At 37.2% G+C, this 18159-nt stretch overlaps 2 protein-coding genes across 17 annotated transcripts in view; one reads left to right on the top strand and one right to left on the bottom strand.

Moving 5' to 3' along the window:
- The window catches only part of dock7 (dedicator of cytokinesis 7), a 97912-nt gene that overhangs the window by 21785 nt on the left and 57968 nt on the right, over positions 1-18159 (top strand). For all 16 annotated transcript variants that reach the window (XM_062028242.1, XM_062028240.1, XM_062028234.1 and 13 more), the window contains exons 9-19: positions 119-268; positions 387-467; positions 2180-2342; positions 2855-2997; positions 3667-3760; positions 3848-4010; positions 15050-15167; positions 15254-15324; positions 17093-17231; positions 17461-17562; positions 17667-17753. In XM_062028242.1, coding sequence (XP_061884226.1) covers positions 119-268; positions 387-467; positions 2180-2342; positions 2855-2997; positions 3667-3760; positions 3848-4010; positions 15050-15167; positions 15254-15324; positions 17093-17231; positions 17461-17562; positions 17667-17753 — 1311 coding nt within the window. The remainder of the gene's footprint in view (positions 1-118; positions 269-386; positions 468-2179; positions 2343-2854; positions 2998-3666; positions 3761-3847; positions 4011-15049; positions 15168-15253; positions 15325-17092; positions 17232-17460; positions 17563-17666; positions 17754-18159) is intronic.
- Positions 7459-10989, bottom strand: angptl3 (angiopoietin-like 3). The gene is made up of 7 exons (XM_062027552.1): positions 10383-10989; positions 9875-9985; positions 9612-9720; positions 9392-9505; positions 9149-9244; positions 8789-9061; positions 7459-8705 (listed from the first exon to the last, which is right to left on the bottom strand). The coding sequence occupies exons 1-7, from the start codon at positions 10905-10907 to the stop codon at positions 8521-8523; spliced, it is 1413 nt and encodes a 470-aa protein (XP_061883536.1). The 5' UTR covers positions 10908-10989; the 3' UTR covers positions 7459-8520.

Below are 18159 nucleotides of genomic sequence, written 5' to 3'. Positions count from 1 at the left end.
AACATGCCCACTTACCAAACAGTTACATCATTATTATGTAGTATAATATCATGCTTTTTAAATGTGCATCTATTCAATTAAAATCTAATTTATGTCTATATTTGTATGTGTTCAACAGATATCCGAGAACTTTTTTTTTGACCTAAATTCCGAGCAGACAAAGGCTATGTTGCGTCCACATATTCAGACTGCAGCCATTTCCACATTGGCCCGTTCTGCTGTGTTCTCCATCACATATCCTTCTCAGGATGTCTTTCTGGTCATCAAGGTCAGACACTCATAATTTTTCTGTTGTTTCAAAAATGAATCATGGCATTCACTTCTATGATCAGCTCCTTGCTGTGTTTTTGGATAGTAATTATTATAATTTTTTCTTAATCTCTCAGCTGGAAAAAGTACTGCAGCAAGGAGATATTGGGGAATGTGCTGAACCCTACATGGTCTTCAAAGAATCAGATGCTACCAAGGTACAGTTACTCAGAAAACCAGCATCTTCATATTTTGCATACTTTAAAGAGTCACTTCTGTATGAGTCACAGAGATGGTGTGGGCACCAAAGAGTATTATGACTTTATCATCATCATGCTAATGCATATTTTCCAACTCTAGGCTGTATTACTTTAACTGCTTATTGGATCTAAAGGAGACCTATAGTGGTTTTAAACCACATTTAAAACACTTATTTGTGGTCTAGATAATATTTGATAATTATGCTGTGGTATACATTTTGCATACATTCTTTAAGCCCAATAGATGGAAGTAGGAAGAAACCTCTGTTAAACAGGAGCTGCACTTTAAAAAAAAAAAACATCCCTATCATTCACAATCCTTGTGTAAGACAAGGACACACGTTTTTCTTTTTTTTATGCAATCTAACTTGTAAATAAACACTAGCAAGTCAGCTAACAATAGAGGTAATGGGATTCGCTTTGTTTCGGCTATAAAGCGCTCTAAAAACATCCTAAAACCTCCATCAACGTCTTATATACATGCTGTAAATACAGTATATGTAATGTAGTAACAGCACATTCATAATAGCATGTAATATTTACCTATTTTGCAAATTTTAAGCGTATGACTGTGAATTAATTACACAGGCAGTACAATGTTTGCTATTTCCTTTGACAACAACTACTACTACTCACGGCAAATTTCATGAGCCAACAAGGACTACTTGAGGACAAACGATGATCCAGAACCTTGTATTTTTTAGCCTGAATATGAGGACAAGCTACAAGTTTTAGAAACTAAGTGATAAGCAGATCCAGCAAGTGGCACTATTGCTAAGTGTTAAACAAGAAATACAAACTACGATCATGATAAAACAATCACTAACTGTACAATATCTGCTCTCAGTGGGATGCCGAGTGATGGAATTCATATTTTTTCCGTTTCGATGAAGAATTAATCATAACCCTCATGCAGGTAAGAAAACAGACATAAAAGAAAAATGCATCTTTTTGTGTCTTTTTCGCCATGGGTCTAAGTAGAATGTCAAAGTTGACCAACTTCTCGGTTAATGGTCACAACCTTGTACTATACAAGTGAGAGGCATGATTTATAATCTACAATTAACTTTTACCAACTTAGAGGCGATGCAGCTCACCGGCTCAATAGGTAAATATAGCAGCCCAAGCCAGTTCGCTGTCTGTGATCATGGCGCCGCTAAAAGTAGTCCATCTGCGTTAGCACTTATGATAACAAAATCGATAATACTTGGTTAATAGTTAGGTTACGACATGTAAATAGAATATTGTTGGCGGGTTTTGGATATTTTTTTAGAGGGCTTTATGGACGCAAGAATTTACTACCATTAGCTGATTAGCATTGTTAGTGACCTTGTACTTGCTGTATATTACAAATTAGAATCCATAAAAAAAAGAAAGACATACAGTATGTGTTCTTGTCTTACATATAGATTGTTAATGATAGGCAAAATGTAAAAAATAAACTGCAGTTCTCCTTTAACATTATCCGGGAGGCTGTGGTTGTTGCAGCACAAAATAACACAGATCAGTGGTGACCAGCCTCCATTGACTACATGACACTGATTCTCACAACAACAAGTGTGAGATGGAAGAAAAGAAAAACATTTTTAAATGCATAATAATTCTGCACTCTAAAAGTTGTCCAATAAGTGTGCACACCAGTTATGGTGGGTGGTCTCTCTTTTTTGTAGAATAAAGAGAAATTGGAGAAACTCCGCGCCCAGTCCGACCAATTCTGCCAACGCCTGGGCCGGTATCGCATGCCCTTTGCTTGGACTGCGATTCACTTAATGAATATTGTCAACAGTGCTGGCAGTCTTGAGAGAGACACTGAGCTGGAGATGAGCCTTTCAGGTCTTTTTCTTTTAATATTCTATACATGTGTGTGTGTGCGTGTGTGTGTTTGTCTGTGTGTGTGCACGCATAGAATCAGTGTTTGTCAGTCTTGCTTGTGCAAAAGAGGATATAACCGAGGTCTTGTGGTCATGCACAAAACTCATGGCTTTGAAAATATTGCACTTCTTTATCTAAAAAACAACTTTGCAATGACAAATAATAACTAAAGCATACTCAAACACAACAAAATGTCTATAGTGTCCAGTCATATTGATTTCTAGAATTTTATTTTTTGGTTTGACCCTTGGTGTTTTTCTAACCCCTCGCTTCCAAGGGTACCAGCTAGCAATGGTGGTAGAATGTTATTTCTAGGAAGACTGTATATTTTGTGTTAATTTTGAAGCTTAAATGTAATGCAATGGTTAATCTTTAGCCCAGTGGACTAAGTTTGGAAACAAGGTTTACGAGAAAATATTTGAGCACATTCTTAATTTTCTCTTAATTTGTGGGAACTTACTTTCTTATTACAGAGAGAAAAGGCTCATGGTCAGAACGGAGGAACTCAAGCATTATGGGAAGACGATCTCTAGAGAGAACCACAAGTGGAGATGAATCATGTAGTCTCACTGGTTTCCGACCTGCTACTCTCACCATCACCAACTTCTTTAAACAGGTCTGCACAGCCTCATCTCTACTCTTACAGTGGTACCTCATCTCACGAGTACCTTTTACTTGCGAGTATTTTGAGATACGAGCGGTCTCTCTGCTTTTTCTCATGCTTGAAGTTACAAGCATAATTTGAGTTACAAGCTTTCTCGCTGCTAGATAGCGTACCAAATGCCACAGTAAACGCTGTATTACCTGCCCCAAAACATCCAGTCTTACTTGCCAGCTTTAGCTTATAGCTAGATATAGAAATTATTTGGTTTTCCAACCATTTGAAACCAAACCTTTGGCAGCGATTCAGCTTTCATAGCCTTTTAGCCGAGCTGAGGTGTGCTTTTCCACACACAGCTTGGCTTCTTGCGCAAGCCTGAAGCTTTTCTGAGCGTCTAGGGCCTGTCTTCCCGAGTCTGTTGCCCCGCTGCACTACAAACCAGTTCTGTTCTTTCCGGTCCTGCTGCTGCCCATCTTCATGTAATAGTAAAACATCGCCTAAAATGACTCTTCTCCCTGACTACACTGATTGTGGGAGATAGCATAGCTCGGAATATCGACTTTTTCAACACCATTGTTTGCGGCTATTTTAGTCTTATTGACCACCAGTTCGGTCCCTCATCGGTAACTTGGCTCATTGTACGTGTTGGATTGTTCAATCTCATGATCTGCATGTTGGCTTTAGGAGGGTGATAGACTGAGTGATGAGGACTTGTACAAATTTCTTGCTGATATGAGACGACCTTCTTCAGTGTTGAGGAGACTCAGACCCATCACAGGTATAAACATCTCATAGAAGAGAGAAGAGTGCTCTTAGACGCTCCTTGTAAAAAACTAAACGTACTCTTACTGTCTTTTCCCTGCAGCCCAGTTGAAGTTGGACATTTCCCCAGCTCCAGAGAACCCCCACTATTGCTTGACACCTGACCTTCTGCAGGTTAAACCTTACCCAGACAGCAGAGTGCGACCCACCAGAGAGATATTGGAGTTTCCTGCCAGGGATGTATATGTGCCAAACACCACATACAGGTACAGAGAAAAACATTTGCACAGTCTACAATCGTTCCCCACCTTTAAGTTTTTATAAAATGCTTTGGAATGTTATTGTATCATGTGTGACTCTTGAGTACCAAAAATCAGTCTTATTAGCCTAAATACTTAGTTTCCTGGCTGGTATAAATCCTCACTTGTCAGTTAGAGCTTCATGCAGAGATATCGAAACATGGAGGTTTATACTTGTAAATGTAACCTTAGAGAAAAGGCTCATTTAAAACATTTGTATGCACATACAACACTGAAAATATTGAGTGTATCAGTATGTATAATTAAATTATGGAATGGATTAGGTAAAGAAATCAAACTGTAGTAATATGATCCAGTTTAAAAAATTGTTCAAACTTAGTGATTACCAAGTACAAAGAAGAAGAATCCTGAATTATTTTGTTTATACTTCATTGGAAAATGAGAATCTTATTCATCTTATCATGTAATTTTTAAGTCATTTAACTATTTATTGAGAACTTTATTTATTATTTGTGAAGTAAATTAAGTATAAATGGACAACAGAAAGTGAATAAATATGTTAATAATTGCTATGAAGTGGAAAAGGGTTAGGACTAAATAAGCTCTGCTTCTTCCTACTCCTTTTTGAACATGTAATGAGAAACTGAAAAAAATGTGATGTATTATATGGGGCTGGACAATTATGGCAAAAATAATAATCACAATTATTTTGATTGATATTGTAATCATGATTAATTACACAATTATTCATTAATTTGAAAACATGAGTATTTATTGTACCACTAAAACTCAACTTTGAATGTAGTTAAAAAAACGGATATTCGTAACAAATAAATCACAAGTAAAATAATAGCAATAAAAAAACATCTAAATAACAATATAAATATAAAAAACAATACAATTTAGTTTTTACATTTTAAAGTACCAGTAGAGTGGAAAAACAAGTTGACTTTACATGCTTATTTGTGTTTCATTGTATCCATTAAACCTGTGGTCCCCAACCACCGGGCCGTGGCCCGGGACCGGTTCGTGGATTGATTGGTACCGGGCCGCACAAGAAATAAAAATAAATAAATTGTATTTTTTTATTTTTTTACTTTTATTTTTTATTAAATCAACATAAAAAACACAAGATACACTTACAATTAGTGCACCTACCCAAAAAACCTCCCTCCCCCATTTACACTCATTCGCACAAAAGGTTGTTTTTTTTCTGTTATTAATATTTCTGGTTCCTACATTATATATCAATATAGATCAATACAGTCAGCAGGGATACAGTCCGTAAGCACACATGATTGTATTTTTTTATAAAAATTTTCAAGCGCTGACCGGTCCGCAGTTACAAAAAGGTTGGGGACCACTGCATTAAACCATATCCAATTGTATATACAATCCACAAAGTATGTGAAAACACCGTTTTAAACATTACAAAATGCCACAAATTCAGTCAGCCGTTTTGAATATTGCTCTCTGAATACCCTTAGCTATTTTCGGAGATTGACGTCACAGTAGTAACGCTTCTGCACTCTTACAGTCATACTGGAAATACGCAAATATTGGGAAGAGATGTAGTGCTGCTGTTGTTGACACACTGGGCCGACGGCTGCTTCTGCTTTGTCTCAAACTTGCTAAAAGTAAATTCTATATTATACTGTAATTCATGCAGCTGTCACTTGGTAGTAGAAAAATGTGGCCATGGTCTGACTGGCTGGTCGACTTTCACATCCCCCGAAATGGCGAAATAGACCCCACAAGAAATCTTTTTTAACACTTAGTGAGGATTGCGATTGAATCTTTATGTGAGCGTCCCGTTGGTCTGCATCCTAGCGCAAGTGGAAATACTACAATAAGTGTTTGTAATATTGTGGTTTGTTATTGTTAGTTTTTATGTTCAGCACCTAGCAATGATGCGGATGCTAGTGTCACAATGAAACTGCATCCATCACTCGGCTTCTAAAACTTATTGCCCATCCTCTTTGTGTTAGGGCTCAAGAATTTAAGGTCCTGGATCATAATTTTTCCAAAAGTAATAGTTGTTGGCTCTCACAAAGTCTGCTTGATTAGCATTGTTGATAGGGAAGGGATCTGTGGTTCCTAGCGCGATGTCACGTGATCACGTGACTGGCTTCCCCATTATCTCTCAAAATGGCTCTGGAATCTCCTTGAAATGTATACTATTTTGATCATTATTATTTATTTGCAAACTTTGAAAGTCTTTTGGTGTCATAAATAAGACATATATGATAATAGCTTCAATATAAAGGCAACTTGTTTTTTCCACTCTGCTGGTACTTTTTTATAAAAATTTTTTTTTACCTTTTACACTTATTTTACCACCTTAGAGTGTGTGCTTTTTGTGTCAAAGTGTTTTTTTGTTAATGCAAAATCTCTCACATTTATTGGTGCAATATGATTTTGGACAAATTTTACCAGTATTTTAGGTCAAAGCACAAAGGCAAATGTGTAAATATATCATTAAGCGCTTTAAAGTTCATTATGCTTGTGTAAGATATTTTTTTGAAACCTTTAAATTGTTAGTGCAGTCAGACCGGATGTGGCGCACCACGCTATTGTTGTAAAGGGGTGAAGTGTGCTGCTGTTCTTAGCTTGTCGTGTGGAGGCGACTTGAGGCTGTTTAAACAAAAATAGAGAGCGCCTCCCAAGTTGCGACTGCTGCCATGTTTGTAAGGTGATCCTACATCGATGATGTAGTTCACAACAACTCAAGCAGATAAGATGTGTTGTGGGTGTATGGATTGTTATCGCTAGCTTTAGCTTCGTTGTTAAGTCGCAGCTTCTAGTGACCCCCCCAAAATTGTTAAGGATGGGGCAGTTGCGTGTTTAGGGGATTGAGTGGTCCAGAACACATTTTCTCTAACAGATGTTTCTTCTCCCGACAATGACAGGATTTTACTACCTTGATATTCTGTGTTTAACACCGGATTTCGTTGTATTGGCCAATTATGGGACTCTGTCCACCGTTACATCAATGCAGAAATCATATGCCTTATTTTTTGTTGAGTGTAGTGATTATTGATTAGGCATACTAGCGATGTGTCAAAAAATAAGTAGCAACCATGGTAAGATCCCAAACTTCCAGTAGACGTCCTTTTTTCACTCATTTGCTCGTCATCCGTTCCAACGTTAAAAGCTTTTAATTTTTTTTCGATTATTATATTTTCATGATCGTAAAAAGCCATAATCAAAATCAAAATTTGATTAATTGTCCAGCCCTAGTATCATATTGTAACTGTATGCATGTTGGAAATAAACTTAAACCATAAACCATAATGTTGCATAGGCTGTTGGCCCACGTACGATTTTTGTCATTGCCATTTCAAAAGATGTCACCATTAGTTGCAGCTGATATAGCTCTGCTGTCATTTAGCATATTAGTTTGCTGATAAATCATATGGTTTACAAATGGGCTCCAAAATTAAAGCAGCAATATACATTTTGTTTACCGTGACTTGCAGGCCAGCAGACATTGTGATTTTCCACAATTTTGGTAATGCAAAAGTCATACATAAAATATTATTTGTACTTTGTACTTAAGAACATTCCATAAAGATATCAGTCATTTGCTTGTTTTTCTTTATTAGGCCATCAGTTTTGAAAGACCTACATTGTCAGCGTGTATGAGACATGATATATGACAAACATTTACACAACATTTGTTTACAATGGGCAAGGGTCAATATGACCCAATATTAGAGATACACGTTAATTATGTCTGTTTTACGATAATACATAGCAAAATTACAGGTGCATGATTTAAATATTTCAATGAGTAAAAAATGACAACTAATCATAAAAGAAAACACTTTACGATACATCTCACTATCAAAACAAAATACAATTTAATATTTAGGCTGGGTGCCTAGTTAAAGAAATTAATGTGTGTATGTGGGAAACGGATCACCTGTCTGTAAACTGTACTTTTCGACAATGTGAATAGTGTTTTGTTTTTTATTGTTTCTATGACTTGTTTTTACCTTTTTTGTTTTGTCCTAAGCTACTATAACATGCCAAAGTAGACTTAGACACCTTCATGTTCACTTACAAGTAAGGCAACTTGGATTTGCTTTTCAGTCACTCCTTTGCTGTTTTGCCATCGGCTGCTTTATCATGACATCGTAGACAGCACGGTCAATCAATTTCTCCATGTTGCAAGTGACTCCTAATGTTACGTGAGGACAGCTCCTCTGCCCGAACTGGATCAGACCGATTAGGTTGATGACCTGTCTGGCATTAATCTATCATTTCTCCATAGCAGTACTATCATTTGTGACGTCCTATTTAGGTGCAGTACAACAGCCTCTACCAAAAAGTTTTAAAGAAAATAACCAGTTTGATACAACATCAAGAATGTGGTGGCATACAGTATATAAGTATACATACTCTATCATTTAGCACGTTCCCTTTTTGGTTGAGTGCTGCATATTGGTGTTTATTTTTTATTTTTTTTAGATACTGCCAGTGTTGTTGTAATGGTCCGCAGAGAATGTTAAGTTCAGTTAAAACCTTCCGCAGTTGTGAGTCGTTTAATGGAGAGCTTGGTCTTCTTGAGGGAATATGCTACCCCGTTGCCAGGTTTCCAAGGAAGGCCCCTCCTTCTTGAAGAAAGACCCTTTGCTCTAACCCAGACGTACCTTCCATTGAGGTTGTTTTCTCCACACCCAGAGAACCACCAACCACCTGTCAAAAGTTTGTGAGAGGCTAGGTCATCATGGTAAACATTCTGCTGATGCTGTGGGTATTCAAAATATTATATACAGTACCTGTATAACTGCGTGCACAGTTAGGGTTGTGTTGGTTGTCGTTATTTTTATCTTTTGTGAAGAAGTTCACATTAGAACTGTTGGCCATGGCATCAACCAGGTCACCAGAGAAGTGGCTAACACGGAGGGTGTAGTGCTGAGCAGGACCATCTAGTGAGAAGTGGTACTCAGCCCAGTGCTTATCCTCCTTCCAGTCCTCCAGATCAGTTCTCAAAATGTATCTTCCTTGGTGTGTAAGGCTGTGGATCTTCTTTAGACCCAACCAGAAGTCCTCTGCATAAGACCAATGCATAGTAGTTATTTTTAACAACTTCAATTTTTGGAATGTTTTAATTATTTGGTGTTTATAAGGGTACTTACTTTCCAGATCTCCAAAACCCTTCTCATACTTTTCCCAATTCTGGTCAAAATCTACTGAACCATCAACCCTGCGTTGGATCACAGTTGAACCTCCATCTAAGAGTGTATGGACATATTTTTGTCTGTAAGGTTTAATGCCAGTTTACACAATATTCCATAAGTGTTTTTGTTTTATGATATATAGAGACTTTTGAATAGAAATACTGTCACTAATAATGTATATAAAGTAAAAGTTTCACCCACCAGCACTCATTTCACAGTAAACGTTGAAAGGCTTAGATTGTTTTGGCTTGATGACATAGACTCCACTCCTGCTCTTGTTTTTTTCAAACAACTCACTGCAGTCAATGGGAAGATCTGAAATAACCAAGACAATTCAAGAACGTAAGCTAAATCCACTTTCACTTTCCTTTACATTTGAATAGTCATTAAAGGTATGTTAAGATTTATGAAATAATGTTACCGTTTATATCCATGTCAGTTGAGTTTGTCAAGTCCTCAAACATATCTGGAGTTGTCGTCTCTGAATCTACTGGCTTATCAGCTGTGTCTTGGAAATTGTCATAGTTGAACTACAACACAACACATTACATTAACATTATTAGGCAATGTTATCTGCAAACTTTCTACATCTCATCAAATTACTTCATAAACTAAACTTTTGCACAAGACGGTTCCTTAAAATTCTAATTCACTTTGTTTTGACCAAAACAAAAGGTTGTTTACCTTGTCCTCCATAATTTTTATTTTTATTTTCTGCTGGTCTAGTTGCTCATGCTGGTCCTGCACAGCTTTGAGGAGACTCGAAATAGTTTTCTCTTGAGTTTCAATCACGTCCTGAAAATGACAGGTCAAAACTGAAATTATAATTGCTTTCTCATTTACAACCGAATCTCAGTCTTCTTCAGTTTTACTTAAATATTAACTCAATAAGGTACAATACTAATATTACATTATTTAAAATAAACCATACTAATTTTACCCATCACCAAAAGATGGTAGTTAGACTATTAATCCTAAGAGAAAACATAGGCTAGAGAAGATTTTTGCAACAACCCTGCATATGTGCAGTGTAAAACATGTATGTGTCAATTACATTATTGATCTATAGTAAATAATGCAGCACCACTATACAGTTAACAGTTCTCTTTCTCTCTCCTAGTCACTGTCAAGAATTAACACATTGTTTACCATGACTTGTGCATTAGTAGAAAAATAAATTTGGTTCCCTTACTTTGAGCTCTGTAATTTCTTTGATCTGGTCAGCAGGGATCATACTCTGGGATAGCCCCTTTAGTGTCTCCTCAAGACTTCCCACCTTACTCTGCAGCTGTGCACGCTCCTGCACAATGTTGTTGATTTTCGAGTTAATTTCCATAGACAGGTTCTTGATCTCATCATTGTTGGCTTTTAGGGCACTGGTTGTCCTCTTCAGCTCTTCCTCTTCCTCCTTGATCTCTGATGTGACCACTGAAAGCTGGTAAAAGGACCGGTCAAAAATATTCAGTTTTTGGAAAATGTCATTGATTTGGTTCTTGGTCTTGTGAACAAACTCCCGTAAGCTCTGGCCCAGCTGCAGGAGGCCATTTGCAAGTAGGCGAACATCATCGAGCATGGCAAAGCGAGACATTGCCTCTGTAGGACTTGGTTCTGTTGTAAGGTTTTCGGAAGGTAGTGTGAGAATATCTTCTTGACCAAGGTTTTTCAGAGAAATCGCAGCAGTAGAACTGGCTAGCAGCAATAACAGGCAAAACTGCATGTTTCGTTAAAGTTTTTTTTTGCTATACTTGTTGTCTAAATGTACTAGGGCAACACTATTTGCCTTCTACCCTGCTCCCACACTTCCATGTAACTTAATGTGAGATGCATGCTGCCCCATGTTATATACTGCCCACTCCGGGGAGGAGGGGGGCCAAGTTGATCATTAAACCCTACCAGTTTGCTGTTCACCTCCCCCTAAATCCCCCTGCAGTCCTCCCCCTTCTGAACAAACAAATCACTGCCATGAGCAAATGACATACCTCCCCCCTCTTTCAACCCATTTACTACAATCCCCTCTTCATACCACATCCCAGTACTCCCTGTGCTGCAGAGCTTTAGCTGATCAGCAGAAAGCCAACAATGGCGGTCACAGGTGTTAGATGGATTGGCTGTCCGATCAATCTTAAAATTTAGAACCACACGCATACTTTACCCTGATTGATAATGCTATGTATAATTAATGCTCCCGTGCTTGATTTAGCTTCATGCTGAGTCAGCCTACTCCAGCCTCTCTTTGAGTTCAGCAGACTGGTTCTGTCATTTGTGCCAGAGTTCAGTTATTGGGCATGAAATATGTTGACATGGTTGGACAGTGTATACTCATTATCTTGATTTTATACTGCTTGCTCATCATATTGTTCTTATTTTTGACTGCTATTTTTTTTTTCATCAAGTCACGTTTAAAATGTAGAACAACTTTAATTCCAATATTAAGCATCTTCATAAAATGAGAGTTGACTAATCACATACGTTTCCCATTAGTGTTATTGCAACTGAAGTGACACATATTTAGCATGATTACTATGACTTAAATTATAGAGCTAAAACCTTCATAGAAGTATCTGACCTATTTTGTGCTTTTTTATTGTATTGAACTATTCTCACTGGATGTGCGTTTGTGTAATAAAGGGGTCATGTTTGTTTTTTGTTTTTTCTACATTTAAAACACTAACTTGTGGTTTACATAACATACAATAGTAGTGCTTTCGTTAACATTTTGCATGGATTGTGTATTACAGACCACTGGGTTTTCGCGGGTCAATAAAAAGCATTAGAATCATTAAATGGAATTTGTGTAAATTAAGCCCTGAAATTGAATTAAAAAGCATTAAATTTGATGTCCAGATGCATTTGAACAATTAATACAATTTTAGGCCTGGGCTGATTTTCAATAAGTCAATTCATCGAACGATGAATGAAAATTAACTCAGTAATTTTGCAGTTATTGTTAAATTGGTACGTTTGTGTTTGTTTTTTCCCAGCTCTGGCTTTTAAACTGGATATAAGAGTTCTCACTCTGTGCATTGCTTTCAACACATGAGCATGTTTATCCATCCATCCATCCATTTTCTACCGCTTGTCCCTTTTGGGGTCGCGGGGAGTTCTGGAGCCTATCTCAGCTACATTCAGGCAGAAGGCAGGGTACACCTGGACAAGTCGCCACTTCATCGCAGGGCCAACACAGATAGACAACATTCACATTCATACATAAGGCCAATTTAGAGTTGCCAATCAACCTATCCCCAGGTGCATGTCTATGGAGGTGGGAGGATTTGACAGTAGAATTACAGGAACAGATTGAACCTTTTGTCAGTCATCCACAATCTTTGTTTGGGTACAAGCACGCGGGACTTACTTGCAATTTTTGTCCACATGTTTTCCTGTGTGAGCAACCACAACTCTTGTTGACCAGCTAGTAGCTTCCAGAGAGAAAGCTTCCTGTATGTAGTTGTAGTTGTAATAAACAATATGCAGCGACACTCGCTTTAATGTTGGCGCAGCAACAAATCATTTTGCTACAACGATACCGTAGGAGAAGACTTTCGCGAAGGCCAAACCTATAGAATGTAATTGAATTGTTCAATATGAAGCATTATAATATATAAAACAACCTGCTCCAGTGTCTCATTTCCATCTCTAATACAGTATAAGCCATCATCTAACATTGAAAAAGTGAACATTTGCTTCCAGTGGTGTAGAAGCTTGGACAATAGTTCTGCTACTGTTTTTAACCAATTCCATTTTAATTGGACTATGTTGTCCTGGTGAGAAGCATTCAAATATAACACCAGAGAGATTCCCATACTTCTTTGGAATTTGTGTTTCCAGCTGTGATCTCTGTAGACTTATCCCCAACTGAATTAACCACGTCACTGTGGTTTACAGGCTGATCCTAGGTTACTTGGCACTTCCTGACATGCGGCGTGGTAACTCTTGTTTTTAGTCTTTTTACAAGGAGCTACAAAGGGCCAAGGATTCTTAAACTCAAACCACTTGTATTTTTAATCACATTTCTCCCAAAGCATTGCCCTCTCAAAACACCAGCTGGTTTTTATTTTATTATTTAGCCAAGACCAGCAGATACAGTACATTCACCACTTGGTTAAACATACCTTTTTCTAGGTAAATTAGATTTAACACCTTCCTGTTCAATAATAATATTAATAATGGATTAGATTTATATAGCGCTTTTCTATACACCAGAGACTCCAAGCGTGCACAGAAAAGTGAGAACCCATTATTCATTCACTCCACATTCACACCTTGGTTATTACAATATTGATGCCATTGGTGCAAAGCGTGTTGCTGTGTATCATACGCCATGGCCAACCGGTTTACTTACTTAGAGAGCTCAGAGGGGACAGAAGACAGAAACATTTCCATTCCTGCTCCCAAAATGTTGAACTATTTCCCCCTTGCACATTAGACAGGCCTTTTTTGTCTATGTTTTACTCATTTGCTTTGAGAAGTACAAACCCCGTTTCCATATGAGTTGGGAAATTGGGTTAGATGTAAATATAAATGGAATATAATGATTTGCAAATAATTTTCAACCCATATTCAGTTGAATATGCTACAACGACAACATATTTGATGTTCAAACTGAAACTTTTTTTTTGCAAATAATCATAAACTTTAGGATTTGATGCCAGCAACACGTGACAAAGAAGTTGAGAAAGGTAGCAATAAATACTGATGAAGTTGAGAAATGCTCATCAAACACTTATTTGGAACATCCCACAGGTGAACAGGCAAATTGGGAACAGGTGGGTGCCATGATTGGGTATAAAAGTAGATTCCATAAAATGCTCAGTCATTCACAAACAAGGATGGGGCGAGGGTCACCACTTTGTCAACAAATGCCTGAGCAAAATTGTTGAACAGTTTAAGAAAAACCTTTCTCAACCGTTTATCAACAACACCCAGAAACGCCGTCGGCTTCGCTGGGCCTGAGGTCATCTAAGATGGACTGATACAAAGTGGAAAAGTGTTCTGTGGTCTGACGAGTCCACATTTCAAATTGTTTTTGGAAACTGTGGACGTCGTGTCCTCCGGACCAAAGAGGAAAAGAACCATCCGGATTGTTATAGGCGCAAAGTTGAAAAGCCAGCATCTGTGATGGTATGGGGGTGTATTAGTGCCCAAGACATGGGTAACTTACACATCTGTGACGGCGCCATTAATGCTGAAAGGTACATACAGGTTTTGGAGCAACATATGTTGCCATCCAAGCAACGTTACCATGGACGCCCCTGCTTATTTCAGCAAGACAATGCCAAGACACGTGTTACATCATCGTGGCTTCATATTAAAAGAGTGCGGGTACTAGACTGGCCTGCCTGTAGTCCAGACCTGTCTCCCATTGAAAATGTGTGGCGCATTATGAAGCCTAAAATACCACAACGGAGACCCCCGGACTGTTGAACAACTTAAGCTGTACATCAAGCAAGAATGGGAAATAATTCCACCTGAGAAGCTTAAAAAATGTGTCTCCTCAGTTCCCAAACGTTTACTGAGTGTTGTTAAAAGGAAAGGCCATGTAAGACAGTGATGAACATGCCCTTTCCCAACTACTTTGGCACGTGTTGCAGCCATGGAATTCTAAGTTAATTATTTGCAAAAAAAAATAAAGTTTATGAGTTTGAACATTAAATATCTTGTCTTTGTAGTGCATTCAATTGAATATGGGTTGAAAAGGATTTGCAAATCATTGTATTCCATTTATATTTACATTTAACACAATTTCCCAACTCATATGGAAACGGTGTTTGTAGAATTAATTTTTATTTTATGTATATTTTATACATCTATATACATTATTCACATAAGCTCTTCTGACTTTGTATGTTTACTTTGCAGAAATCTGCTGTATGTGAACCCTCAGAGTCTCAACTTCGCCAACCGCCAAGGCTCGGCCCGCAACATTACGGTGAAAGTTCAATTCATGAATGGAGAGGATCCAAATAATGCTATGCAGGTATGGCATGCTTATTATGCAGTAATTGCTTGTTGTATTTTTGCTTTAGCACTTTTAACACTTCTAGCATGTAATTATATCTCCAGGTGATCTTTGGGAAGTCAAGCTGTGCTGATTTCTATAAAGAGGCCTATACTTCTGTAGTGTACCACAATCGGTAAGGACATGCCCCACATATTTGGAATAAACGTGACCTTTATAACACACATGTTTGGAATAAACGTGACCTTTACAATGTAGTTTTAAGCCTGAGCGATCACCGATTTGTTCACAAAAAATTTTATTGACATGTTCTCCTTATTTTTTAAAGAAACTAATAAATACAAATTACAGAGATATTTAAAATACAGTTTTGCTTTTATTTGATCAAAACTAGTAGTTTGAAAGGAGATGAGTAATTCCACAATTTCCAGAGTACATGGCATGAACATACTGTGCATCTTACTGTTTCCAAACTTATTGTTTGATAAAATTGTTCTTTTTCGAACAAACATGAATTGCACTTTGTAAAGAGTAATTCTCAAAAAACTTGATTTAGGCCCAATCCCAATGTTCCCCCTCACTCACTACCACTACACACTCGAAATTAAGCAACAAGGGGTAGAGCTTCGTAATCTTCCCTAGGAATTGGGACACCACTTGCTACGTCACTGTATAGTTTTCGTTCGGTCACATGAGCGACTATGTAGTTACGTTTGCACATTCGTCCCGACACCAATATTTTTGGTACATCGTTATGTGTTTCAATACTTTTTGATACTTTTCAAAATAAAGACGACCACAAAAAATGTAATTTTGTGAGAAATTTGTCATGGCAATACCACGATATTTACAATATGGTTACATCCCTATTAAAATGCACACTTAAGTTTTCTGTGTTAAATTTAAATATTTCTAAAAACACAAATGTAACATTGTGTAATTTATGCAAACAAACATACATTATAGGGCTCTAGTTTTTAGTAAGTGGATTCTTTTAATTTTTTAAACCAACTTTGCTGCAAATCCAAGCCACATGACAACACAATTTTGTTTCGCTCTCGTTCACGTTAGCAGCAGTACCGATGTTTTTGCTATGTGTGTGGGTATCTTTCACGGTGGAGGACAGAAGCTCCTGGGGGAGAAAAGTATGCGGGAGCAGGAGGAGAAAAATCATTTATATTTTACTTTCTAAAAACATCTGCAACTAAAAACTTGAATTTATCAATGAAATGGATTTATCGCCCATGCCTATAAAGTATATACTCCATATTTACTGTAAGATCATATAATTCAATGCTCCCAAAATTCATTAATCGCCTTCTTTGCTTGAATTAATTTGTTTGATTTCATATTTATTTGGTTATATTTTGCCGGTTATTATTTTTTTCTTTCCAGTGGCTCCCTAAACATCTTAAAAAAAGAAATGTTTTCAGATAATTAATTAAAAGCCTCAAATTGATTACATTAATTTCCATAAGTTTATGTACATTTCTTACCGCAACTTTACATTACTTTTGCCTAAACAGAATGTTTGTTCCTGTGAGAAATAAGTCACCCCTTCAGTTCAGTCAGAGGCCTGTTTTTGATCTGTGTGGTTTAGTTTTGTATATTTGTCAGCAGACTATAGTTCCCCACAGGACTATGGAAATGTGTTAACTGCAGATGTTACATAATGTTCTTCCTTTAGAAACACTTGACTCCATTTGTTCCTCTGTCTTCAGTTTTCCATTATAAGGGGACTCATTTCAAATAATTAAAATATTTGCATATTTATTTAAAACACTTGTTTAAATCTTACGCAACAGACAAGGCCTTCTCATTATTTTCCAGAATAAATCAACCAAAAATGCCCTAATGCGTTTATTTATGTTTTGACAATTTTGGTAAGTTGATTTAATCATAGGGTAACTTCAAATGGTTAACACTTGATTTTTTTTTGTCAGATCCCCGGACTTTCATGATGAGATCAAGATCAAGCTTCCTGCCTCACTTTCAGACCACCACCACATTCTCTTCACCTTCTATCACGTCAGCTGCCAGCAGAAGCAAAACACACTGCTGGAGACCCCTGTGGGATACACGGTAGGTTTCAAAAAAGGTAAAGCAAATATAACCAAACAGGCTATTACAATGACAATAACCAACAGTTATTTGTTGTATAAAATTAACTATTATAGTTGGTTTCCCCACATGTACAGTTTTTTCTCACTCACTGACTTTTAGGCAGATTTACATTGATGATAGATTTGACGTTGCTGTCGTGCTGTCACTTGTAATAGATAATATACAGAGATTCTTTATTTTCTTTTAGTGGATCCCTATGTTGCAGAATGGACGCTTGCGGACAGGCCACTTTTGTCTGCCAGTGTCACTTGAAAAACCACCACAGTCGTACTCTGTACTTTCACCAGATGTAAGACAGTATTCTCTTTACAGCTATTTATTTTAATATGATAAACATTTCACAACCTATTGCCATAATCACTGGTAAAAAAAAACTCTATTATTGGAATTTAGGTTCCCCTCCCAGGGATGAAGTGGGTGGACAACCATCGCGGAGTATTCAATGTGGAAGTGGTTGCTGTTTCAACAATCCATACCCAGGTAATTGCAATATTTTCTTTAAAAGATAGTGTCTAACCATCATTACATCTCTTCTTTGTGTTAATGTCAACTATATATTTGTTTTATAGTTTAATGTCAGCAGAAAACGCTAATAAACTGCACAGATAAATTTGTACTTCAACTAAAAACATACACTGTAATTTATCACCATCACCAATACATTAGTGGCTAAAGTGCACCAGAGGCCAGTGATTCATCTGTTTTGTCAGGGATGGCTGATGACTTTACAGTGTGGCACAGAAGACTTTTCCTCTTTACTTTAACTTTCCAAATCTCTTTTGAAGTCACAGTATATTTAATCTGTATCTTATAGAGATGTACTATTTGCATCCATCTTTTTCGGTGTGATACATTTTTCTGTTCCCTCTTGTACCCTGTTTGATCA

Source organism: Entelurus aequoreus, linkage group LG19, assembly GCF_033978785.1.
Source record: "Entelurus aequoreus isolate RoL-2023_Sb linkage group LG19, RoL_Eaeq_v1.1, whole genome shotgun sequence".
Classification (NCBI taxonomy): Eukaryota; Metazoa; Chordata; class Actinopteri; order Syngnathiformes; family Syngnathidae; genus Entelurus; species Entelurus aequoreus.
This window is presented reverse-complemented; position numbering and strand designations above follow the sequence as displayed.

Excerpts from the sequence above, each read along its gene's own strand:
- angptl3 (XM_062027552.1), bottom strand. The coding sequence starts at position 10,907 with ATGCAGTTTTGCCTGTTATTGCTGCTAGCCAGTTCTACTGCTGCGATT. Across the intron at positions 9,986-10,382 it reads AAGAAATTACAGAGCTCAAA|GACGTGATTGAAACTCAAGA; the intron begins GTAAGGGAACCA and ends TGTCATTTTCAG. Across the intron at positions 8,706-8,788 it reads CTGTGCACGCAGTTATACAG|GTGGTTGGTGGTTCTCTGGG; the intron begins GTACTGTATATA and ends AACTTTTGACAG.